Genomic DNA, 27,557 nt, shown 5'->3' with positions numbered 1-27,557 from the left:
AGATGCGGTCTCCTCCTACCGTCACCTTCGCTGGGATGCCACCCACCCTGAAAAGAATCCCATAAAAATGGCTTCGAAGCCCCTCTGAAATTGCAATAGTGCAGAAAACCACAAGTAAACAAATAAATGCCTGCTGACCTGTTCTTTCAAATACAGACTGACAAGCCGACAGGCATATTTTGTGCAATTTTTTAACAAACTTTTTAAGTTGAAATATCAAATCTGCACAGTGCTGTCCCTTCACAGAAGGCAAGGAACTGCTAGTTCATCATGTAGGAGGCCGTCCTCGGTGCTGTAGGCTATAAAAGTGGGCCTCCTTCAGAATCTGGTTGATGTGGAAATAAGGGCCTTGGCATAGTGCAGACTGCTCCTGTAAGGACTGAGGGGTATTGGGGCTGGATCCGGTAATGATCTGGTTTAAGCTGCTTTCTTGAACACTTCCCCTGTCTGGGCTATTGATGCTGCTGCTGGTACTACTGCTGCTGCTGCTACCACCACTGTCACTGCTTGAAGACTAGAAAACAAAAAGAAAAGAGAGAAGGATGTTAATGGCAATGATAATCTTCTGCATGTTGTCTTACAGAACATTTAGAAGAACCCATATCACTCCCCTTAACACTTCTGATGTACTATTTTTGCTACCCATTCCAACAACTTCTGTGTAGAAAGGAAATTCTGGACCTCCAGGGAAAGTGACAGGGTTATGGTATTGGTAACATTCTAACCATTATCAAAAAAAAGGAAAGAATGAAAAGAAGAAAGAAAAGGAAAGAAAGCAAAAAAAAAAAAAGCAACTTTGGCCACAATGTTGTAGTTCTTACCTGATCATGAACTACACTGCACTAATGATAATGCAAGAAGCGTATTTTGCTCAATATTTAATATAATTTCAGAACTCTTATAAAAAAAAAATTTGACATTCCTGTTTGGCATTGGTTTTGTCACTTGCTTCCTCCCCGCCTTTTCAACTGAACTCGACTGACTCAGTGCTGTCATAAAGAACAACATCTGACAAAATTATCAGACTTTATTCTCAATATTAGGTATCTGAAGAGAGGTGTTCCAACAGAACTCATTTTAAAATTAGGTCATTACATTTTAAAAATAACCCCAAGTAACTAGGTTAGGAACATTATTCCATTCCTAAGATTCAAAACATAACAAACCAATATAAAAACCGTTAAAGCATGTGAATACTATCAACACTGCAAGGGAAGAAAATCTAAGAAATTTAGAAATGATCCTATACACACTGAAAATTTCAATTTATGACCCTCTTTCAATCTATATTCCTTTGCATTCCTTGAGAGGCAGAAATGAGGCTATTTAAAGAAACCCTTGTTTTGTTGCTCTTTCAAAAGAGTTGGTAAATAACGACTACATACCATTTAATTTTGAAATGTAATCTATGTATGTACAATTAAAAAATAAAAAATTTTAATCATGTTAAGTTCAACATATATGCATGACCATTTATAATAAATAGCATGGATGACAATATTAGGAAAAGTGACATCCTAACAACAGAACAAAATTCATGTTCCACCAGTCATCTGTGTCTTTTCAACACGTGTTACATCAATTTTTACTACAAGAAGCCAAGCAAATTCAGAAAGATGAAGATAAAGTTCTTTTTTAAGCTCAAGAAAGTAATTAGACAGGTTGAAGAATTTACCCACCAAAAGAAGTGACAGTATTGTTAGCTGTAAAATGAAGTTCATATATATGTAGACTTTACACATAGTTTAAAAATTAGCAAGTCAAAATAAGACAATATCTTTACTCCAGGAATATATATCCTAAACTATGCTAGAGATTCTGTTTGAAGAGGGCCCTCCCTGGGTTAATGAATAGTAGTCACAAAGTAAGTTTGCTACACTGGATAAGAAACCCACCGCACAGAACACTTTGTTTCCTCTTAGTCTGTTTTCTTTACTGTTTTTCGTTACGGGTGCTGTCTGAAAATTAAGGTGAGAACTATAATCAGTTTCTGATCAAGCTTTCATCTTAAATTATAACATATCAAAGTTTACAATTGTAATGACAAATTTGGTAATTTCTCAGTGAAAAGGCAATACCTATTTCAAAAGTGTAAAAGAAAGATTTGCTATAAGTAAACATAAAATACCCCCCAAATAAAGTAAACTTCAACACAAATTCAATTTAAGGCATACACTTGAACATCAGTGAAAATACTCCATGACAAAAGATTTCATTAATTTAGATCAACTATTTCTGAATTTATAATGTGGTCTTTAAACCACACAAAAATTATTCAATTTATTACAAATAGCATAAATTATGACTGGGGAAACATTTATTCTGTAAAACTTCTCAATTTTTGTCTTTTTTTTGTTTTTTGGGGGGGGGAGGGCAATGAGGGTTAAGTGATTTGCCCAGGGTCACACAGCTAGTAAGTGTCAAGTGTCTGAGGCTGGATTTGAACTCAGGTCCTCCTGAATCCAAGGCCAGTGCTTTATCCCCTGTACCACCTACCTGCCCCCAAAACGTCTCAATTTTTAAAAGCATTCTGGAGGTACACCGTAATCAAATGGATACATTTAATTAACATTAACTACATTTGGATGGAATTATTTCTAAGGTTTCTATAATCCTATGAAACCTTTTGTCACTCCTTTAAAAACATTCTCTACAAGCAGACCCTGCCCCAGAATTGCCCCCAAGAAACATTTCACCATCAAATAATAATACATTCTAGCCAAATTCAATCACTCATTTGAAACATTCCTGTGGAACTAAGCATGTTATTTCATCTGTTAAGTTTTCTTGGACTTAAGTGAAATGTGCAATATAATTATAAATCTTTACTAATTTAGAATTGCCTTTAACCCCAAACTGGTACAAATCAATAAACATTTATTTGTTAAAGATCCACAACGTGCAAAGCACCATGCTATAGAAAATGGGTCACTATCATGTAGTTTTATAAGACAGATCCAACTAAGATAGACCGTATTAGACAATATGTGCATCAAAAAGGGCCAAAAGCAAGTGCTGTCTGAATAAAAAGAGATGTAAGAAAGGCTTAGTGAATAAAGGAGATACCCTCTGAATTGGCCTTTAAAGAAGCAGGAATGATAAAGGTATGGGAAGCTATCCATTCCAGACAAAGAAAATATCCTGAACAGGAGGTGGAAAGAACAAGAGCAGAGAGTGCAGGGAAATGAATGAGATAAACCTAACCACCTCAAAGGCACAAGATTTTACTTTGTAGGCAATTTAGAGTTAATGAATAATAGAATGGCATGACCTAGGCCGAGAGAAAGGAAAGGATGAATCAACGGAGAGGGAAGTTACCCTAGTCCAGATAGGTGGTAATGATAGCGATGGCTGTAGGAACAGAGCAGAAAGGACATGTTATGGGAGAGAAATATTAAGAAAGTAAAATTTACAACATGGTAAATGATATGACAGCTAAGTGGTACAGTGGATACAGTCCTGGAAGTCAGGAAGACTTGAGTTCAGATCCTGCCACTTTCCTAGCTGTGTGACGCTGGGCAATTTGCTTCACCTGTCTCTGCTTCAGTTTGCTCATCTGTACAAGAGGAATAATGAAAACACCCACACCCCAATGTTGTGACAATCAAATGAGATCAAGCATGCGTATAAAGAATGTAATAAAAATGTTTAGTGATCAGCTATGAGAGAGAATGAAGACTAAGAAAGATTGTCCCAGGGGGCAGCTAGACAGCACAGTGGATAAAGCACTGGCCCTGGAGTCAGGAGGACCTGAGTTCAAATCCAGCCTCAGACACTTGACACTTACTACCTGTGTGACCCTGGGCAAGTCACTTAACCCTCACTGCCCCACCAAAAAAAAAAAAAAAAAAGAAAGATTGTCCCACTCCTCAGCCCCAAAGGTTTGAACAGGGGAGAACTAGGCAGAATGGTAGTGTCTGTGGCAGAATGAAATGGTTAAGTAGGAGAAAGGAATTCTGGAGTGGAATGAATGAATGACAAATTTAAAGGAAAACACAAGCTGTCTTGGATTGAAGATCATAAATTTAAAGCAGAAAGGGACTTTAGGTATCACCTAGTCTGTGCTTTTCAATCAACTGACATTTATTAAAGGCATTGGGAATATAAACACAAATGCAAAATATTCCCTTTCCCCAAGGAGCTCACATTCTACTAGGAAAAACAATATGTACCCATATAAGTAGATCCAAAATATATAAAAGTAAATACAAGTTAATTGGGGAAGACATTACTAGTTGGGAAAGGTCTCATAGCTGTTTGACGTGATCTTTGAAGGATGCCAGGAATTCTAAAGAATCTCTTTGTTTTATAGATGGAGTCACACTCAGGGCATTGAGTGACTTGCTCAAGGTCTGATCTCAAATCTAGTCCTCTTTTCCCCTTGACACCCCAAGCTGAGATGCTGACAGATGACCCCACAGCTGGAAATGTAGACCTGAAGGTCAGAGAGGGCGGGACTAGAGATGCAAGGCTTAAAAGTAATTTGCAGGGAAGCAGTAATTAAAGGTTTAGAAGTGACTGAGATTACATGGTAACAATTACAGACATGATATTTTGTAAAAGCTCACCTGCTGGAACTTTCTTATAACCTGTTGGTGGTTCCAAGGCCATGAGGGAATAGAGAGGACCAAAGAGACATTGGGGGGGAGGGCAGGGAAACTACCTATATTAAGGGAAAAGGAGGAACAGAGGCAGAGACAGAGGTAGGAGAACTAGAAGAGAGTACTGTCTCTGTAGTCAAAGGATAATCAATAGTGTCAAAAGGGGATGAAGACCGAAAAAAAAAAAAAAAGGCTATGGGTTTTGCAAACAGGTAACTGTAGAAAGTAACTTCTGTGGATTAGTAAAAGTAGAAGATAGATGACAATGGATAAAGAGTAAAGCAGGGAATATACAGAAGCACTGGGATATGGACAACTTTCCTCAAAACATTTAGCAGTGAAAGGGAAGAGATTTGGAACAATAAGTGGCTGGGGTAAATGGGTTAATAGTTTTTTGTGGTGTTTTCAAGGTGGGCAACACTTGATGGCTATTGTAGGTATATGTGGGGAAGAGTCCTTTCTCTAAAGGAAAGAGAAAAGAAGACTGTTGGGAGAAGGTCCTAGAGACTGGAATTCAAGGACACAGGCAGAGATGAATCTCTAAATGAAGATTAGGGATACTTCAATAACCAGAAGGAAGACAGGAGACTAAATAAAGATACTGAAGTTTTGAGAACTAAAAGAGAATAAGTCAAAATAGGTTTTACTTTATTTCCCAGTTCTAAGGATGTACCTGCTGTGTAAAAACTATCAAGGTCACCTCAATATTCAGAGCTCCCAAAGGAGTACATTTAATTAATTGGGAGTGGAGAGATTAGCTCCTCTTAATACACCATTACTGAACTCACTAAGCCATCTCAGGATACTTACCGTAGGTGCTGCCTTCCATCATTAGGCATCCTTCTGGATGTCCCTAAGTAGTTGGTTCTCTTCCTCTTCTAATGACCATGTATTTACTTATGTGTCTGTATGTTAATCACTCTACCCCAAACCCTTAGAAAGCAAGATTCTTGAGGATAGTCACTCTTTTTATCTCTCTATCCAAGCACCCAACTTAGTCCTTGACATAGGCCTTAAGGTTTGCTGGATAGATCTCCTAAATTAGGCATGAAACTGAATTTTAAAGACCTAAGGTGAAGGAAGGGATTTTAATTTTAATTAGTAAAATTTGGGGGGGGGTTACATTTTAACTTCCAAGCTTCCTTCCCACTCCACACTAGAGGGGAACATTTGACACAAGTCTATATATGTAAAACCATACCATGTATATATACTTCTGGTTATCAGTTCTTTTTCTGTAGATGGATTGCATCTTCCTTCATAGGTCTTTTGTAGTTGATTTGAGTACTTATAATACTCAGAAGAACTTAGGGGTTCAGTTAATTCTTTGAACAATATTGCTGTTACCATAGATTCTGCACATTTCAATCTTCATTATTTCATGCAAGTTTTTTCATGTTTTTTCTAAAATCAATCAGTTCATCATTCCTTATGGCACATTAGTATGCCATTACAATCATATACCACAACTTGTTTAGCCATACCCCAACTAATAGGCATTGCCCCTTCAATTTCCAGTTCTTTGCTACCACAAAGAGAGCTGCTATAAATATTTTAGAACATATAGGTTCTTTTCCTTTTTTCCTGGTCTCCTTAGGAAACAGATTTAATAAGTGGTGTTTCTGGGTCAGAAAGGAAGGGATTTTAAGAACTAACCAGGGGGCAGCTAGGTGGCATAGTAGATAAAGCACTGGCCCTGGATTCAGTAGGACCTGAGTTCAAATCTGGCCTCAGACATTTGACACTTACTAGCTGTGTGACCCTGGGCAAGTCACAACCGTCAGTGCCCTGAAAAAACCACAACAAACAAACAAAACTAACCAGCAATAAGTTCCTATTACAACCTAAAAACTGTTAGGCCATGTAAAAGTTTTTCAGTCTACACTTTGTTCTCAGTAAATTTGCTCCTTCTTTTCAGAGAAAGAGTAAATTCTATGTAACTGTGTATTAATATTGTTTAAGGAAGAAAATAGTGTTTAAGAGAACAAAGCAATCATGTTGATAATCTCAGAAATACTCACCACTACCTGATAAGAGGCCACAGTTTTCTTAGTTTTAGACTTGTGGTAGCATGTATAACTTCTTCTAAAACTTATGAAACAGCACACAAATCCACTCACATCAAGAACAAAGTGACTGTAGGTCTATGTGCATAAAATAATATTCTAATCAACACACTGGGGTGAGGGAGGGAGGTGGGGGACGGGACGACAAAATTGATAGAAAGCCAAAAGGAATCACAGACAAGTAGGACAGAACTGAAAGTTATGTGTTTATATTTTAAAAGAAAAGAAAGCTCTATATGATATTCAGTTTCATGTCCAGTCCTCTCTGTTCTATGGAAATGTTCATTTTTCTGGTGTTTGAACTCATAATTTTAAAAATTAATCAAAAGCTTAAAAAAATTAAAGCTTCATTTTTGGAATTATAGGCATAATTTTGATTTCTCTTCATGCTAGAAATGTCTCTTTATTTTTAACAAATGTTTATTATCTTTCCCTACCACTGCCTCCTCCTTGAAAGCAGGGACTATGGGGGTTTTTAATAAAACGCTTGTTGACTTGACTTACCGCCCCCCCCAATTTCCTTATAGAACAATTAACCCCACTCCCTCCACCAAAAAACAAAACAAAACCAAAAACGCATTATGTACCATCCAGTAAAGCAATTTCCCACATTGGCCATGTTCAAATATACATGTCTTATGTTGCTGGTATGTAAATTGTCCTACTTTTGCTCACTTTACATTGGCTATTGGAGGTTTTACCAATTTCCTTTGAGGCTTTCCATATTGTCATTTTCTAATGGTAGAATATTCCCATTACATTTATGTGTCATAATTTGTTCTGCTATTCCCCAATAGATGAGCACCTCCTTAGTTTCCAGTTTAGGGATACTATAAAAAGTGACTGTAGGGGGCAGCTAGGTGGCACAGTGGATAAAGCACCGGCCTTGGATTCAGAAGTACCTGAGTTCAACTCTGGCCTCAGACGCTTGACACTTAGTAGCTGTGTGACCCTGGGCAAGTCACTTAACCCCCCTTGCCCTGCCAAAAAAAAAAAAAGTGACTATTTTTGTACATGTGTCCTTTTTTCTTCCTTTTATCTCTTTTTGTTTCCCTTTTATCATAGTACTATAGTTGAGTTAAAGGGGGATATGGATACACAATTTAGACACTTTCCCCAAACTGCTTTCCAGAAAGATTAGTCCAATTTAATTTATAACTCCACCAACAATACATTAGTATGCCTTTTTTTTAAAAACCATAGTCCCTCCAACATTTGTCATTTTCCTCATTTGCCATCTTTGTCAATCTGATAGGTATAAGATGTTATTTCAGGAGTCATTTTAATATGCATTTCTCTAATAATGGTTTGGAACAACTTTACTACTTCTTCATATCCTTTGACTATTGAGAAATAACTTTTAGCCTTATGAATTTGAATTAATTACTTGTATATCTTGATTGAGAGATCTTTATCAGAGAAACTTGTTGCAAAGATTTTTCCCCCCAGTTGCTTGCCTCCTTTTCCAGTTTCTGATACCTTCCACCTCCCAACAACAAAAACCTAGAACATGTCTAACAAAATTACATGTCGAGTAAAACAAATTCCTACAATGGCCAAGCCCCCAAATATATCTTATTCTGCATCTTAAGTCCATCAGGTGTTGGGAAATGGGTAACATGCTTCAATTACCATTAATACTGTGAAATGGTGCTTGGTTTTTTCATTGATCAGCATTTTAAAAAGTAAGTTGTCTTTACAGTGTGGATACATAATTGTTTTCCTGATTGTGCTCATTTTGCTCTTTATCAGTTAGTAGAAATTTCCAGGTTTCTCCAACACCATCCTATTCATAAGGATCCTTCCTTGTGGTGCAGTAGTATGGCTTGTTCAGTTATTCATTCCCCAACTGATGGGGAATGACTTAGTTTTCAGGGTTTACATATGTCCTTTTCCTTTCATTTCTTTGTGGGTACAGAACTAGTAATGGTAAACCTCTCAATGGGTAGACACAATGTTACTCTGGGAGCACAGAACAGCCGGACCAGCACCACCAACAGTGCAGTAATAAGACTTCAAAAAAAATACCAATAAATAAGCATTTCTTTTCTCTCCCCTCCAATTAAAGAAAACAAAACAAAACCTTCTTAGCAAATATGCACAGTCAAGCCAAACAAACTTCCAGGTTGCTCATATCCAAAAACCTAACTAGGGTCCATCCCCTTCTGTCAGGAGATGTATAGAGAGATACTTCATCAGTCCAATGGAACTGTGGTCGGTCACTTCACTGATTAATGTACCTATTTTCCCCTCAGTCATTTCAACTGCTGTTTTCCTTTTTTGTCATCTTTGCCAATTTGATAGATATGAGGTAAAGTCCCAAAGTTTCATTAATCTCATTTGTCAAATTTTTAGTGAAATGGAACATATTTTAGGTGAAAAACTTTGGGTTTCTTCCTTTAAAAACTACCTGTTCATAATCTTTGACTATCTTTTGGAAAATGGCTTTTAAAAAAAAAAAAAACATATAAGGTATTTTATTTTTTCCGTTACACGTAAAGATAGTTCTCAACTTTTGTTTATACAAGCTTTACAATTTCAGATTTTTCTCCCTCCCTCCCCTCCCTCCCCCCTCCCCTAGACAGCAGGTAATCTGATACAGGTTATATCTATATATCTATATACATACACATAGATATATATATATACACACATAATAACATTAATCCTATTTCTGCATTAATCCTGTTACAAGAGAAAAAAATCAGAACAGTGATGCAAAACCTCAAAATAGAAAAAAAAAACCAACAGCACCCAAAACAAAAGAAATAGTATGGTTCAATCAGCATCTATACTCCACAGTTCTTTTTTTTTTTTTTCTTGGATTTGGAGATCCTCTTCTATCATGAGTTCCCTGGAACTCTTCTGTACCATTGCATTGGTGAGAAGAATATAGTCCATCACAGTAGGTCAACACTCAATGTTGATGATACAACATTGTTCTTCTGGTTCTGCTCATCTCACTCATCATCAGCTCACGCAAGACCCTCCAGGTTTCTCTGAACTCTTCCTGCTCATCATTTCTTACAGCACAATAGTATTCCATTGTATTCATATACCACAACTTGTCCAGCCATTCTCCAATGGATGGGCACCCCCTCAACTTCCAATTCCTTGCTACCACGTAAAGAGCAGCTATAAATATTTTTGTACATGTGGGTCCCTTTCCCCCTTCCATGATTTCTTTGGGAAAAAGACCTAAAAGTGGAATTGCTGGGTCAAAGGGTATGCACAGCTTTATAGCCCTTTGGGCATAATTCCAAATTGCTCTCCAGAATGGTTGGATCAGTTCACAGCTCCACCAACAATGCATTAGTGTTCCAATGGGAAATGGCTCTTAATCTTACGTATCTGAATCAGTTTTTTATCTTGGATATGAAACAAAGGTTTCCCCTCTCTTCTAATTTTAATTGCATTGAATTTTTTTTGTGCAAAACCTCTCAACAATTTGTCTAATCAAAATTGCCCATTTTATCTCCTATGATCTTCTATTATCCCTTGTTTGGTCATCAACTCTTCTTCCTCTAGACATAATTCTGGAAGGCATTTTCCTCCTTGTTCTTCTAATGTATGTTCTGTGACCTTTTCTATCTAATTCATGTATCTGTCACTGTTCAGTCATTTCAGTCATGTCCTTAAAAAAAAAAGCTGGATTAAACCCTACTGCCCCTATGATTTATTGACCTACATCTCTTTTCCCTTTTCACAGACAAACTTCAAGAAAAGACTACCTATACTCATCCCTTCCATTTCCTCTCTTCAAAGCTTCTCAACCCCTTGCAATCTGGCCTCCAAACCTTATGACCCCTAACTGAAATTGTTCTCTCTAAAGATAACAATTATCTCTTTTTAAAATTTCATTTTCGGGGCAGCTAGGTGGTGCAGTGAATAAAGCACCGGCCCTGGATTCAGGAGAACCTGAGTTCAAATGCGGCCTCAGACACTTGACACTTATTAGCTGTGTGACTCTGAGGAGGTCACTTAACCCCAATTGCCTCACCAAAAAAACCACAACTTTTTCTCTGGGGGCAGCCAGGTGGCGCAGTGGATAGAGCACCAGCCCTGGAGTCAGGAGGACCTGAGTTCAAATTTGGCCTCAGACACTTAACACCTACTAGCTGTGTGACCCTGGGCAAGTCACTTAACCCCAATTGCCTCACCAAAACAAAAACAAAAACAAAATTTTATTTTCTCTCCTCACGATATCCTTCTCATCGGAAAAACAAAAACAAAACTCTTGGTAACAAATATTCAGAGGCAAGCAAAACAAATCTCCATACTGGCCACATCCAATTGAAATACATGCCCCATTCTGTATGCTGAATCCATCACTTGTCAGGAGGTAGATATATTACTTATCAGGTCTCTGGAATTGCTATTGGTCAGTGCACTGATCACATTTCTTTAAATCTTTCAAAGTTGTTTTTCTTTACAACATTTGTATTTACTAAAGTTTTTGTTGTATTTTCTAGTGGGTTTCTTTTGGTCCTATATTACTAATTTTTAAAGTGGATTTTTTTTTCTTAAAAAAAACTAAATTAAGGTGATTTTTATTTATGGAGCCTTCAATTGCAGAGAAAATAGTTCCTCCTATTGTGCTGTAAGAAACAATGAGCAGGTGGATTTCAGAAAAACCTGGAAAGACTTACATGAACTGATGCTGAGTGAAATGAGCAGAACCAGGAGAATATACAGTGTCAACAACACTGTGTGATGATCAACTATGATATATCTTCTCAGCAATACAATGATCCAAGATAATTCCAAAGGACTCATGATGGAAAATGCTCCCACATCCAGAAAAAAAGTACTGTGGAATCTGGGTGCAGATTGAACCATAGTGTTTCTGCTTTTTGTTTTTTCTTTTTTGAGGTTTTTCCCTTTTGTTCACAACATGACTAATGCAGAAATATGTTTAATGTGATATATAACCTATGTCACATTGCTTGTTGTCTTGGGGAGGGGGAAGGGAAGGAGAAAAATTTGGAACTAGAAATTTTATAAAACAAATGTTGAAAACTATCTCTACATGTAACTAGAAAATAATAAAATACTTTTATGATTAAAAAAAAAGAAAATAGTTCCTCAACCTTAGAACACATGCTGAATCTCTGATGTCATAGTAATAGGAACTCAGTTCTAAGCTAACTACAGAAATTGGATAAAGCAAAGCAACTGATTTCAACCAACTTTGACAGGAGGCTTCAAACAAGGACAGACAACTATTTTATGGTATAAATTGTTGTGGTTATGCTCACTCTGTATCAATTCATTCATATCTTTCCAGGTTTCTCTGAAACCATCCCTTTCATTTCTTACCACAAAGTAGTATTCCTTTACATCCACATACTATAATTTGTTCAGCCATTCCCAAATAAGGGCACCCCCCCCTTAATTTCCAGTTCTTTGCCACTACAAAAAGCTACTATACAGTTTTTTTGTTTTGTTTTTGCAGGGCAATGAGGGTTAAGTGACTTGCCCAGGGTCACACAGCTAGTAAGTGTCAAGTGTTTGAGGACGGATTTGAACTCAGGTCCTCCTAAATCCAGGGCTGGAGCTTTATCCACTGTGCCACCTAGCTGCCCCCTTTACATTTTTTTTTTGCACATATAGGTCCTATATATGCACATGTCCTTTCTTTGACCTATTTGGGGATATAGGCCTAGTAACAGTATTTCTGGACTAAAAAGTACACACAGCTTGGTAACTTTTGGGGCATAGTCACAAATTACTTTCCAGAATGACTGGATCAATTCACAATTCCACCAAACAGTACATTAATGTGACTGTTTTCCTGGATCCCTTTCAATGCTTGTCATTTTCCTCTTTTGTCAATTTTACCAATAGTATCTTAGTTGCCAAATCTAACAGTCTAACTCAATCCTTATTCTCCTTGGCTTCTCTTCAATATTTGACACTGCTGGTCACCCACGCTTCCTACATACCGTCTCATCTCTGGGCTTCCTTGACATTGTATTCCTAGGTTCTCTTGCTACCTGTCTTGTCTGTACATATTTGTTTCTTTGCTGTCTCCTCCATAAGACTGTCAGTTTCTGGAGGGTAGAGGCTGTCTTTTGCCTTTCTATGTACAATGCCCAGCACATAACAGGAACCTAAATATTTACTGACTGACCACTTCCTTTGATGGATGATCGTTTATAATCACGTCCCCTATGGCTATGTCTAAGGCTCAATCATATGCCCCCTTTTTCTTTATATATTCTCACTTGGTGACTTTATCAACATTCATGAGTTTATTACTTTATCATCAATGTACAACTGACTCCCAGATTCCTATATCCAGCCAGTTTCTTTCCCAAGCTCTAATCCACCTGAAGCACATTGGATATTCTAAAATTAATGTCTCAACCCAGGAACTCTATGAACACAACTACCAAATACTCTTCACACAAATCAAATCAGATCTAAATAATTGGAAAGATATCAATTGCTCATGGATAGGCAGAGCTAATATAGTAAAAATGACAATACTGCCTAAATTAATTTACTTATTCAGTGCCATACCAATCAGACTACCTAAAAATTATACAGCTAGAAAAAATAATAACAAAATTCATCTGGAAAAACAAAAAATCAAGAATATCCAGGGAAATAATGAAAAAAAATTCACAGGAAGGTGGGTTAGCGGTACCAAACCTGGAGCTTTACTATAAAGCGGCAGTCATCAAAACTATCTGGTACTGGCTAAAAAATAGAGTGGTAGATCAATGGAATAGGCTAGGCTCAGGAAATGCAGTAGTAAATGACACTAGTAATGTAGTGTTTGATAAACCCAAAGACTCCAGCTTCTGGAATAGGAACTCAGTATTTGACAAAAACTGCTGGGAAAACTGGAAGATAGTATGGCAGAAATTAGGCATAGACCAACATCTTACACCTTATACTAAACTAAGGTCAAAATGGATACATGATTTAGACATAAGAGGTGATACCATAGGTAAATTAGGAGAGAAAGGAATAGTGTACCTATCAGATCTTTGGAAAGGAAAACAGTTTTTGACCAAACAAGAGATAGAGTATATTATAAAATGCAAAATGGATGATTTTGATTATATTAAATTAAAAAATTTTTGTACAAACAGAAGCAATGCATCCAAAATTGGAAGGGAGGCAGAAAGCTGGGAAACAATTTTTGAGGCCAGTGCTTCTGATAAAGGCCTCATCTCTAAAATATATAGGGAATTAAATCAAATTTATAAGAATCCAAGTCATTCCCCAATTGAGAAATGGTCAAAGGATATGAACAGGCAGTTTTCTGATGAAGAAACCAAAGCTATCTATTCCCATATGAAAAAATGCTCTAAATCTCTAATGATTAGAGAGATGCAAATTAAAACAACTCTGAGGTACCACCTGACACCTATCAGATTGGCTAAAATGACAAAAAAGGAAGATAATAAATGTTGGAGAGGCTGTGGGAAAATTGGAACACTAATGCATTGTTGGTGGAGCTGTGAGCTGATCCAACCATTCTGGAGAGCAATTTGGAATTATGCCCAAAGGGATATAAAGCTGTGCATACCCTTTGACCCAGCAATCCCACTTTTAGGTCTTTTTCCCAAAGAAATCATGGAAGGGGGAAAGGGACCCACATGTACAAAAATATTTATAGCTGCTCTTTACGTGGTAGCAAGGAATTGGAAGTTGAGGGGGTGCCCATCAATTGGGGAATGGCTGGACAAGTTGTGGTATATGAATACAATGGAATACTATTGTGCTGTAAGAAATGATGAGCAGGAAGAGTTCAGAGAAACCTGGAGGGTCTTGCGTGAGCTGATGATGAGTGAGATGAGCAGAACCAGAAGAACATTGTACACAGTATCATCAACATTGAGTGTTGACCTACTGTGATGGACTATATTCTTCTCACCAATGCAATGGTACAGAAGAGTTCCAGGGAACTCATGATAGAAGAGGATCTCCAAATCCAAGAAAAAAAAAAGAAAGAAAGAACTGTGGAGTATAGATGCTGATTGAACCATATTATTTCTTTTGTTTTGGGTGCTGTTGGGTTTTTTTTTCTTTCTGTTTTGAGGTTTTGCATCACTGCTCTGATTCTTTCTCTTGTAACAGGATTAATGCAGAAATAGGATTAATGTTATTATGTGTATATATATGTGTGTGTGTGTGTATATATATATAGATATCTATATGTATATGTATAGAGATATATAGATATAACCTATATCAGATTACCTGCTGTCTAGGGGAGGGGGAGGGAGGGGAGGGAGGGAGAAAAATCTGAAATTGTAAAGCATGTATAAACAAAAGTTGAGAACTATCTTTACATGTAATGGAAAAAATAAAATACCTCATACATTAAAAAAATAAAATAAAATAAAATAAAATGAATGTCTCACAGGCATTTCAAACTCAACAGGTCCACAAAACTTACTGTATTTTCTTCCATATTCCCTGTTTCTGTCAACATTATCTATCCTTCTAGTCAATCAGCTTCACAACCTTTGGCATCATCTTCAACTCCTCACTCCTTTACTACTTGTATCATGTCAGGTTTTGTTTCTAGTTCTCAACATCTCTCACTTGTCCTTTTCTCTCTGCTTTTCACAGCCACTACCTATAACGATAATCTCGTCACCTATTACCTAAAATATGATAACAGCTCCCTAATTGATCTCCCTATACCCAGTCTCTCTTCACTTCAACCCATCTTCTACAAGGCTGCCAAAGTGATTTTACTGAAGTGCAGGTCTCATAATGTCCCACCTCCTATTTACACTCTAGAGTGGCTCCTTATTACCTCTGGGGACAAATAGATACTCTTCTGTTTGACACGTAAAGCCTTCCATAACCTGACCTCAATTTACCTTTATAGGCTTATTTATACTTTACTCCCCTCCAAGCATGTTATACTGCAGCCAAACTGCATTTTCTTATGTTCTTCATTTCCTATCTGCCCTTTGCCCTGGTTGTGCCCTCCTTATCTCAAATGAACTTCCTCCTTAGCTCTACCTTTTAAGATTCCCTTATTTCCTCCAATACTCAATTCAAGTGCCACCTTTTCTGATACAAACAAGCTGCTAAAGCATTCCCTACCCCCAAAACTGCCTCATATTTTGCAAGTAATTATATATGTGCATGTTGCCTCCACCAATACGATGTGTAAGCAGACTTTTTCACTTTTGTCTTTGTATCTCCGATGCCAAATAGCAGTGGTCCACATTTAGCACTTAACAAATTATTGCTGATTGATTTTCCTGATGCAATGTAAATTAACCCAAACTACTAAACACACAAAATTACTACAACAATGTAAAAATGGTAGAATAGCAACCAAAAAACCCCAAACAAAACCCCCAACAAGAATGCTATGAATATAAAAATCAAGCTTGCCTATGAAAAGAAAAGAAATGCAACTCCCTGCTCATTACAGAAGCAGGAGACCACAGGTGTGCAATAATGCATATACTGTTAGACTTGGCTGATGCGTTCATTAGTTTTGCTGAAGTCGATTCCCCTTTTCCATAAGGGATAGTAGCTCTCTGGGCAGGGGAGGGGCATCTATATTTGAAAATAAGGGTGAAATAAAAACAAAAGACAGCAAGATTGCAGATCAAATATACTATGTACCATATGAAATCAATCCTTCCTTAATAAAGTTGCTTGATCAAAAATTCCCCCAGCTGAGCTACAGTATAAAATTAACAGCAATAAACCACTTATGACTTATGGGGATACTGTATTCTTCTGGGAAAATAACATATCTGGGTCTTAGTTTCCTTCTCTCCTAAATAAGTGGTTTGAGGTATTTGACCTCTATGCTCCTTTTCAACTCTCCAATTCTATTATCTCTAGGACCACCTCACCTCCCTAGCTAGCTGAGCAAGGTTTAGGGAGCAATTGCAGAACTGGGATCCTCAGCTGCACAAATATGGTGGCAACACCCTTTTAAAAACAACCAAGCACGTGACAATCACTTACAACATTAAAAGTCTCATATGCAAAATATTCACCACAACACTTTCTGTTGTAGTAAAAAACTGCAAACAAAGTACGTCTCAACCGGTTGAGGTGTGGCTAAACACACTGTGATACATGAATATGATGGAATGAATTAGTGCACCATAGGAAATAACAAATGTGAAGAATTCTGAGAAACATAAGAATACTTTTAAACCAGGAAAATGACATAGGAGAACCAAATAGGAAAATGAAACGAAAGCCCTCATAATTAGAATGACAACAAGCTTGGCTCCAGAGTAGAGCTGAGAAAATGAACTTTCCTTTCATTGCAGAGGTCGAGGACTATAGATATATAATGTTACATTTACTATTAAATGTGGTTGGTTTTCGGTCCTGAATTGTTTTTCTTTTTCAATCTTTGCTTACCAGGGAAAATTTAAGTGGGGTGGGGAGAAATAAGATATTCAGAAATGAGAATGAGGTAAAAACAAAGGCATCAAATGATAACTAATTAAAATAAAAATAGAAAAAATTAAAAATAAGTCTTGGTATGGTTTAACTTATTCTATGTGGACATAATTTATACACCTTCCAAGAACATGAACCACGGCCAAAGTCTCAAAATAAGAAGTTAATGAATTAGCCCACCTGTGTAAATATATTATTCCAATTTAAAAAAAAAATGAATCTTTTCTTAGAATCTGATTTCTATTTGGTTATAGGGCTTAAAAACCTTAAAAACCTCAGAAAGTAAGAGACAAAAGAAACCAACCTAAAAATCCTACTGGTTTTATCAGTTTTCTAGACTGCTCTTACTCTCAAACTCATTGGTACAGTCAGGAGAGATGGCTGGGGCCATTAGAAACTTTTAAGTATCTGCTTTTTATTCTTATCAGTGTAACAGTCTTTATCTAAAACTAATAACTGCTTGAAAAACCAAACCCAATACACAGGCATAGTTGTTCATGGGGGGGGGGGGGAAATCACGGAATTTTGAATCATGCTGTTCCTAGGTCCCTGTTTACTCGTCCTTCACATTTCACAGTGAGAATGTCCTTAGAATGCTGAGATTGTGACATCGTTTTTCCCCCTGAGAAAGGAAGGGAGACAAGGTAGTGGCTTGAGGTAAGTCCCTTCTGTTCTTCTTTCCCTCTCATTTTCACTCCCAGGTTGTTCATATAATGTGATCTTTTAAGTAAAAATTAAAGACCTCGGCAAGTCAGGGATGATGAAGAAATAGACATTCAGGTTACAGTGTGCCAACAGGTATAGCTCATACCTTTATAAAGGCAGAAATCTTTAAGTATCACTGCATATCAGTAAGTATGATTGCATAAGAAAATCCATCTATTTTATAGATTGATTAAAAGCAGAGTAAAGAAAGAATACTCCTGGTTTAAAATGAAGAAAGGTATAAATAAAACAAGTCAATAAGCTCTGGTGTTAGCACCAAGAGAACTGGTGAGGAGAAAGGCCAAACTATTATGAAGTGAACGGGGCAGAGAGCTCCAGAGGCCACCATCCCAGGAGGCAGTATTCCTCCCTGCCCTTCACCTTCACCTTCACCTCCATCTCCATCTCAGACCCAGTTGAGTAACTGGTCCTCCATTTCTTCTTTGGTCCAGTACTGGGCAGTCATCTTTCCAAGGCCCATGACCTTTTAAGACTTCCCCTGGAAGTGCTTTTCCACAATGGCAGATTGTACCACTCCGTGTCTCACAGAGGTTGCCTGGCCTGGGGCCCTCTAAAAGCCAGGATCAGTGCAGAATCATCTAAGGACACCCCAGCCATATAGTTCTCCCCCAGTCACTGTCCCTTCCTCTTTTTTGCCCTTCTGTTGTGCCCCATTAAAACTTCTGTAGTGGTGGTGAAATTGCTGGATTCAGAGTCAGAGTACCCGTGTTCTGCCACTTATAACCTATGTGATGCTTTAGGCAAGTTATCTCTTCACATCTTTATGCCTTAGTTTCCTTACCTGTAAAATGAAGGTACTAGGTGGTCCTTTCCAGGTAAAATCTAATGATCCTATAGCCCCTTCTTATTAATTCCACCTTTCAGAGTTGGCTAAAACCTAGTTTTCTCCTAAAGACAGCACATCTCTCTCTCTTTCTCTCTCTCTCTCTCTCTCTCTCTCTCTCTCTCTCTCTCTCTCTTTTTGGGTGGGGCAATGAGGGTTAAGTGACTTGCCCAGGGTCACATAGCTAGTAAATGTCAAGTGTCTGAAGCAGAATTTGAACTCAGGTCTTCCTGAATCCAGGGCCAATGCTTTATCCACTGTGCCACCTAGCTGCCTCCTTTTGCTTCCTCTTTTTTTTTATTTTTGACAGCACATCTTTGAACCACACCCAGACACTCTGACACACAGAGCCAGGAAGAGCTGATCCTCCTTGCTCTATACTGCCACCTTCAAATTCTTTTCATTGCCACCACCATTAAGCAACAATCTATCTTCCTTTAAAGTTCACTCCAGGATGTCTCTAAATCCTTGTTGCTCTCTTTCTCTGGACCTTCCTCCCTCTCAGTAAGCTGGATATTTAATAGCTTTCTCCACCCCAATCCCTGTCCTATTTGATGATCCCAGTTTCCAAATTCTTAATTACACCTTAGATGCCAAAATTCCTCACTATAACTCTCAAAAAAGTGAGACCCATCACATAAGTGCTGATTTTTACCCAAAAGCAATGCATGAGGTACACTGAGTAATGGAAGTGAAGTAAAAAAAGATTTGGGTTCAAATCTCACCTCCAACACTTATTAGCTAAACAACCATAGCCACTTTAACTTCTCCAAGCTTTGTAAACTATAAGAGCTGGATGAGATAATCTCTGAAGTCCCTTCTAGCTTTTTTATCTATCATCCTAATACTTACCATACCTCTTTACAGGGTTGTATGGTTCAAATGAAATTATGTCAAGTGTTTGGGAAACTTTAAAGCACTATATGGATGTCTGTTATCATTAACTGGCTGTAAAAAACTGTGTTACCAGTAGGGGTTAAAAAAAAAAATCTATCTGCATGGATTTATATAGCATGTACTATGTTCTCCTGACCTGATATAGGTTTTAAGAAACAGTATAATCACATGTAATTCTAGAAGGAAATTTCTGATTTTCCCAAAACAATATATGCTATAGACTGGAACCTTTGTCAAAGTAGAGGAAAGCTAAAACGTGATATTATGCCTAATTTAGCTTTTATTAAGTGTCAACTTATACTTAGCGTAAGTATAATCTAGTCAAGACTGCACAATATTGATATTTTAAAAACCACAAATGTGCTATGTGAAGTAATATCAGGACCCAATGTATACAAACTAGAAAAGCAGCAAGTTTTCTAATCAATGTTCTTCACAATATAAGCAGGGGTTTGATTCGAATTTTGATGCTATTATTTTTCCTTCCAAATTATGTATTGAAAATACAGGTATCAAATTTTTTTATGAAAATACTTAAATTTCCTTCCCTCCCTCCACCCTCAACTTCCCTGACTGCTTTGTCCCAGGAGGATATTCCATATCCCCAGATTTCTTGGATTAACACTTTTAGGTTTCATCAATTTATTTCATTTCTTGTTAAAATACATTTTATTAATTATCTTTTTCCTTATACCAGTTATTTCTGGACATACAGATCCTTGTGTGATCAGCTCTCAAGAATCAAATGCTTGCTTTTGCTTGTAAGAAAGACAATTATGCAAAAAAGAACTGTCTGTCAATATATTTCAGGTACAAGTTTTGCAAGGCCAAAGTGGTTTGGGAAAAAAACCCTTTAAGCACTCCTGAATTCTCCCAACTGCAGCTTTGGAGAAAACATTTAGCCTCAGTTTCTTCTGTTTTCCAGTGAGAAATTGAGGCGAGTATCTAGCCAGTCAAGAGAATCATACTCAAACTAAAAGAAAGGGAGGGCAGCAATTATGTGGATAAATTGCTCCCTGCCCCTGGGGACAGAGCATAATTGGCCATTCAACTGCTAGAGGTGGGAAAGACTCAATTTATCCCTTATAAAAAGCAGAGAGCTCTTTAAGCCAATAGGAAGGCTCTGTTCAAACCAGTTGGACTCTTCTCACAGACTTCAGAGCATATTGGATTCTATTTTCTTTCTTTCTTTCTTTCTTTTTTTTTTTAGTGAGGCAATTGGGGTTAAGTGACTTGCCCAGGGTCACAAAGCTAGTAAGTGTTAAGTGTCTGTGGCCATATTTGAACTCAGGTCCTCCTGAATCCAGGGCTGGTGCTCTATCCACTGCACCACCTAGCTGCCCCTTGGATTCTATTTTCAAGGGCTACTAGAAAAATACTGAAGATTGCTGAAAGGGAGCAAGGGGTAAGGGAGAGGAGAGAGAAGGGGCAGGAGAAAAATACATATAGGGACTGTTGGTGCTAAAGTTTCTTCTAACATAACATTTAACCCAGGGAAGTAGTTTACAAACTGACTCCCTCCAGCCTGAGGAGCACACAGTATGACCATTCTACAAATGGAGAAACTATACCAGATACTGAAACAAAGAGATTAAACCAATAATAGTTTTTTTTAAATCCACATCTATTAATTCAATTAAGACACTTAAGACAAATAACTTTGACAAATAATAATCCTTAAGCTTTCTATTATGCAAACACAGCACTCAAAAAAGGAATCTTCAGGCTAAAAGGTAAAAAAAGAGTCATTTTTTAAAAGCATTTATATATTTTAAAAAGTTATGAGGCAGTAAATATCAACCCTTGGGCCTATACTTCAAGGAAGTAAAAGACAAGAAGGAAAGGTCCCATGTGTACAAACACGTTTCACAGTAGCACTCCTATGGAAACAAAAACAGGAATCTAAATGGGTGCCTACAATTGGGGGAGTGCCTGCACAAATCTTGGTATATAAATGTAACAGTGAATAGGAAGAATTCAGAGAAACCTCTTAAGATCAGTATTAACAGAATAACATGAATAAGCAGAAAATACCAGAACTCAGATCAGTGCAAGAGCCAACCTGGACTTCAGAGGGCCTAAAAGTTAAACAAATATCGCTCTTCTCTCAGCAGACATCCATGACCAATGTGTTTGCTTAACTATAGCTCTCTGTACAAGGGAATGGCAGTGATGAGAACTGATAAGTTACTGTAGTAAGAAAATAAAAGACAGACATGAAGAAAAATAGTCTCTAGTTATCACCTAAAGCAGACCTGACAAAGTGAAAAATGAGGTGAAAGCTACCTAAATAGAAAACATTTTTTCCCTTTAAGTATCTACACCCCCCACACACACCCCAAAGTGTTCATTTAACCAGTTCTTCTAATACAATCAACACAATAATGAATTGGAATAGCAGCAACTCAATTAGGTGGTACTCAATTTTCCCATAATGTTGAAAGGAAAACCAAGCTCCAGTTTCTCCTCTTCTAGCTCCTTTCTGGTGGCTAATACTTTTTCCTCTGAGAAACAACTAGGTAAATTTGGCCCAGCTTAGGATCTTTGGTTAAAAAAAAAAAAAAAAAGGCTGGAGCAGAATGGAGAATCTAATAGATACATTCTGAATTTTGGATTACCTATTCATTTCATCTGTTCTTGCCTTGTCCCATTTTAATGGCTCATATTAGGAAAATTCTAGAGCCTTAAGCAGTGTGTGAAGAAACGTTGGCCCAGCCTCAAGACAGATGGTGACAAGAACAATTAAGAGGCTCAAAAGTGTATGGCTATTAAGTTATGTGAGCCAAAAAATGGATGGCAAATTTCTCCTTTCCTTTTTTGATACCAATTATACACAACTGAAGAAATGTTTAAATTCTACAAAAACAAAAATCAAAGTGATGACCTCCAAGGTAGTTCTTGTTCAGTTCTACTTCCCTGAAACTATAGATCAGGATTCCCCAGCTCCAAAATACAGCATGAAGAAAAGGTAATAGGTAAACAAATGATAAATATTAATTTTTAAATAAATTTTTAAAATTAGACCCCCCCCTCCCACTAAGACCTACAAACTTTATATTTAACACACGTAAACACTTCACATGTAGAGGAAGCAAAATTGATTCCGATGTTGGAAAACAGAAAACAATAGTCAAATAATTTTCAACAAATTTTTCCCAGCCTAAATGAAAAAGAACTTCAGAGGAATCTGAGTTATTGTTACTCCAGTTTTTAACACAAGTTAATCCCTGGTAACTAGTGTTCTCCCCATCACTAATATCACATTGCTCTAATTTAGTCCAATTCACTCACTTTTTGTTCAATAAATTCAGTTCAGGTGCATTAAGCATCATTCAGTGTGCACAGCATTGCTAAGCACTGGGGCAGATAGCAAGCTTAGATAAGCCCTCAAGGAATATACTAATAGGGGAATGTGACACATACAAAGGAGATAAGAATGTAAGCTAAGGCATAAGAGCATTAGTATTATCCAAAGTGATATGTGGGGTGCTAGGGGCCAAGGGAACAGATATGGGTATAGGAGGAAAGGTGGTAGACAAAAAGGCCAAGAATTCTAAAAGACTCTAGGAACTCAGTCCCTAGATAGTGTTTCGAACCTCCATTGAACCATTAACCTATGAACTGAGTAGCACTTATATGTCTTTGAGTTTTAAGCTTCTTCTGTGACTTTGTATCAACTCATAGTAATTCCATTGAGGAAGTCTTTTTACAAGTACAAATCAAATTCAAATACAATGAGCTAAACAGTAACTGTTGCACTGGAATCCTGCTGAACAGAGTATATTTTAAATAAATGGACTGGAGCTTAGAAAACCTTTATATGGAGATCTTTTAAAAAAATTTTTACTGTTGTGCTTGTTTTCATATCATTTTACCTGTGATATCAAGAGTTCAAACCCTATTTCATTATAACATTAATGTAAGCTTCCATTTCCCCAAACAGACTAGTCTTTTTCATGGAAATCTGATTCTTTACCCACACACAAAGCACCACTTTCAATAAGCCTGGCTTAAATATGTATTCAGCAAGATTATTGCTTCAAAGCTTTCCTAGTATGTGTTGAATCCTCATAGTTTGAGGGATTTTATTTATTACTCTTAAAGCTGTTCTGAAAACAGCTGCCTAAACTTTAAAAAAATTTTAATTAGAAAAATTCCCCCAAAGCACCAGGTAGATCTAGTCCTATATTAACTCGACAATTATTAGATGTTTATGTCATTAGTAAACTAGTATTTAAGTGCCTACTATGTACCAACAATGACAGGCAGAAAGCAAATTGGCTTTTAAGATACTTAAAACACTGAGAAGTACTTCAAATATTTTAAAGTGAAACTCTTTTCTTGTTTATTTCTCTGAATAATTGTCAGATTTCTTTTGGCTGCACTTTCCAATGTGGATATTTAGTCCAGGCAATTTCTAAATACTAGGGGCCTTAAACTTAATTACCTCTGTATCCCAGGAGTCCTGAAAGACAGGGTTTCTGCTACTCCGTTTGGTCTGAGGGAGATGACTGTCTTCTTCATTCCCATTCCTTCTCCTTTTCCTAAAATTAAATCATTCAGGGAGAAAAAAAAATTAGCCAACTATTGATCCTTTGACTTCTCAAGTGTAAACAAGAAGACATGAATATTTTATTTTACATCTTCCCCCTAAAATGTCCTTCAAAGCTTCAATAATTTAACTGATACTGGGGTGATTTAAGAAATACAACAGCACTACTAGGCACTGAGAACAAAAACAGTATCAGTATTAAAATTGCAGTATTTAATTAAAATAAGTTGTGTTAGATTCAGTTCCAAAAATAAATTTGAAAAAATTTTAAGTAACTACCAAGAATATTGTAAGAGTAAGCTGCTAATAACTCAATTTTCAATATCTACCTAATCAGGTTCATCTTTTTATAATCCCTGAAATTACAATTCCATGTTAACTAATTTTACTCCCTTCCATGTGATGGCAGTTAAGCCAGGTGTGGCTGCCAATCACTATTTACCCTTAAAACACTTTACAGTGGTACTATGACAAACATGTAGAGGTTAGACTCTTCTCTTGTTAACCAAATTACTCCATTTGCTTGTATCAGTTAGTATTATGACATAGTTGTTACTTCACTGGATTATTTTGAAGGGGAAAAAAGCCACTTATGTTTTTCAAGGCTCACTGTAAATAAGAGTTTTAAGCACAAGTCTGATTCTTCTTAATCAAGAGTTCTGGAAGGAATTTTTAAAAATCAAGAGACAAGAATATGTATGTACTCTGTTTGGGCCACAACTGTTAGAAAAAGGATCTCTACTGGGATTCTAAATAGCTGCTGAGAAACAATAAATTATAGTAGGAAAAACTTGCCACATAGTGTATGCTAAATTTGCTCTAGAGCCAACCTATTCTTACTTCAATCAATAACCTAAAGTTCTATAATCTTCTATAGAAGACCAAAAACTGGGCTGGAGAGGTGAAGTCTTTTCAGAGACTTTATTTAAACTTGAGCATAAAGTGGCTTGTACACTGCTGTGTAATATCCAAAGACTAATCTTGGCCAGATATGTGGCCTTCCACCATAGGTGCTTAATTTTAGAAATGCCTACAAAAATTTTAGAATAAGGAATAAGAGGCTCTGAGTCCTGAATCTCTCATTTGCTAGAACTATGTTCTGCCTCTTAAATATAAATCCTGTTAATACAGATAATGATCTCAATTTCTGCCTGGTCTGGTGGAAACGGATGTTTTCAGCTCTGTTACCAATTTTTTGTGGTCCAAGTCTTCTCTTTGAGACTCAATTACCTAGATGAAAAATGGAATAATAGTTCTTGTTTTCCTTACTTTCTCTCAGGGGTGCTGCGAGGAGTACCACACCGGTACAGTAACACTTTGAACTCCTTAGAGGTCGATGCCGTGTGAAGGTATTATTATCATTATCATTAAGTGGGTGGGGGGAAAGCTCAGTTGCCAAATATATGGGCCTGAGAAACTGCTACTAATGGTATCATAGAATAAGCCTAAATTATTTATTTGATGGTAAAAACAAGTTTCAAGTATGAATCCAATAATATGTATTTCCTATATGGCAGCAGGAGTGGGTTGAGAAATCTTTTTTGTTGGAAATGTTTGAATTTTCAAGAATGAAAAAAGTGCCCCTACAGCAAACCAACACATAAAAACTACAGGTTAGGAGCAGCACTACAGAAACAGAATAGACTTTCACCACTTACTACAGAATGTATCTTGATTCTATTTATCATAGCATCACAGTATAACATCCCAGTCAACCATCCATGTATATTAATCTTAAGGACTTCAGGTTTTCACTTATCTGGAGGCTGGGTCAAATAGAAATACTTTAATTCTAGGAACTAGTTTTGAGGGTTGAGAGTGGGGAGGGTAGTAGACATTAGAATGTCATATGTTAATTAGCTTCGTAGTTAAGGAAAGACAACAAATCTACCTAATTTGATAGCACTTGCTACTCAATGAAATTTTGATCCTAGTTTTTATCATGGGTTTCAATTGTGATTTTAGGGCATTTCACCTTTCTGGGCCTCAGTTTTCTCATCTGTACAATGAGGGAGTAGGGGTAGAGGCTCTCCAACGTCTCTTCTAGTTCTAAAAATCTACACCAACAGAAATATCTTGATTTCAAAAGCACCTGAATCTATTTCTGTTTCATTCTATGGCATATTCCCATCACCCCTCATCTCCAAATAGACACAAGACTGTGCTGCATTGTAGTGGTCACTAAAAATTCTTGAGCCTTTTAACGATTCTCTGTATACGGGTAGTTCAACAAGGGCAGCAGGAAAAGGGAAATAAAAGTATCAGCAAGGACAGTAAGGGAAATATAAGTAACAAAGAGAGAAAAGAAAAGAAAATCCAACCTGGCTCCTTAAGCTTGTCTACCCTGATCACAAACCGAATAAAAACCCAGCGTCTGGAAGCCAAACACTGGGGCTAGACACAGTCACAAGGGTATTCCAAATGCTACTTCCCCCAGGACAGCTGATTACTCTCCTTTTCTTAAAGCCATCCCAGGAAAACAGCCCACCACCTCCCCTCGTTATCTGTCTCTCCACCACATTGGATCAACTTCCTTATCGAAGTCCTTCCTTAGGTCTCAAAGTCTTTCCCGTAGCAGTATAAAGCACAACTTCTCCTTCTGACATCAAGGAAACAAGGAAACCCCATCCTCCCCTAGGCAACAGAACTAAATATCCAGCGCCATCGGACCAGAGTCAGGTTTAGCCCTCCCTAAAGAAACCAGGGGCCTAACCTGCCGCAGTTCACCTGAATTCCTACCCACGGGAAGAGGGGAAAGAATGGGGTACCGAAAGGCTACCAATCCGTCCCCCTCTCGGGCAAACTACGGGACGCCGGCAGGATCAAATCTTTCCGCCTCCCGTGCTCCCCCCCCCCCAACCCCAGCTGCCAAGCGCCAGGACAGACTGACGAACGGAGCCCCCAAAGGGTCAATCCCTTCCCGGCTCTCCGCTCCGCTGCTCCCCCCTGTCTCCCGCGGCTTCGGCCTCTCCGCGGAAGGGGGGTGGGGGGATCCCTTTTCTCACCTGGGGCGGAGGCGTTCGCTCATGGCAGCTGATGGAGGGGAGCGACGGCACGTCGCCTGGCGGGGAGATCGGTGGGGAGGTTTTCGGTTCAGGCGGCGGTAGCGGCGACCGCCGCCCCCACGCCCTCCCCCTCCGGTCTTATCTTTCTCTACCGCCTTCCTCTACGCCGTCGGAGTGGAGTAGCCCTCCACCGGACCCGTACCACCACGACTTCCGGCGTCTCCCCGACGCCCCCACCCCCCATACCACTGCCTCTATAGACCCGCCCACTTGCGCTTGCGCAATGGAGCCGACCCGAGAAGCTCCGCAATCCCACCCACCGGAAGAGGGGGTGTGGCGAGCTGAGAAATTCGATCTTCACCTTTCAGGGAAGGTGGGGGAGGGGACGGGTGGAGGAGGGTCCTCGTATGTAGGTGTCCACGATTTTCGCCTGGTCTCATCGTGACAATTACGGACACAAATCACATCTCCAAA

General features: G+C 38.0%; 1 protein-coding gene across 1 annotated transcript; it reads right to left on the bottom strand.

Moving 5' to 3' along the window:
• Window positions 1-177: 177 nt before the first annotated feature.
• Window positions 178-27,216, bottom strand: FAM104A (family with sequence similarity 104 member A). The gene is made up of 4 exons (XM_043999389.1): window positions 27,084-27,216; window positions 23,974-24,070; window positions 1,896-1,958; window positions 178-514 (listed from the first exon to the last, which is right to left on the bottom strand). The coding sequence occupies exons 1-4, from the start codon at window positions 27,104-27,106 to the stop codon at window positions 269-271; spliced, it is 429 nt and encodes a 142-aa protein (XP_043855324.1). The 5' UTR covers window positions 27,107-27,216; the 3' UTR covers window positions 178-268.
• Between the last annotated feature and the right edge of the window lie 341 nt (window positions 27,217-27,557).

This window comes from Dromiciops gliroides, chromosome 4 (genome assembly GCF_019393635.1).
Source record: "Dromiciops gliroides isolate mDroGli1 chromosome 4, mDroGli1.pri, whole genome shotgun sequence".
Taxonomy (NCBI): domain Eukaryota; kingdom Metazoa; phylum Chordata; class Mammalia; order Microbiotheria; family Microbiotheriidae; genus Dromiciops; species Dromiciops gliroides.
Note: the sequence above shows the minus strand (reverse complement) of the source record. Positions and strands in the feature narration are given on the sequence as shown.

Coding starts and splice junctions, on each gene's coding strand:
- FAM104A (XM_043999389.1), bottom strand. CDS start 27,106: ATGAGCGAACGCCTCCGCCCCAG. Junction 24,071..27,083: donor AGCGAACGCCTCCGCCCCAG/GTGAGAAAAGGG, acceptor ATTTAATTTTAG/GAAAAGGAGAAGGAATGGGA. Junction 515..1,895: donor GAAACAAAGTGTTCTGTGCG/GTGGGTTTCTTA, acceptor TTTGTTTTCTAG/TCTTCAAGCAGTGACAGTGG.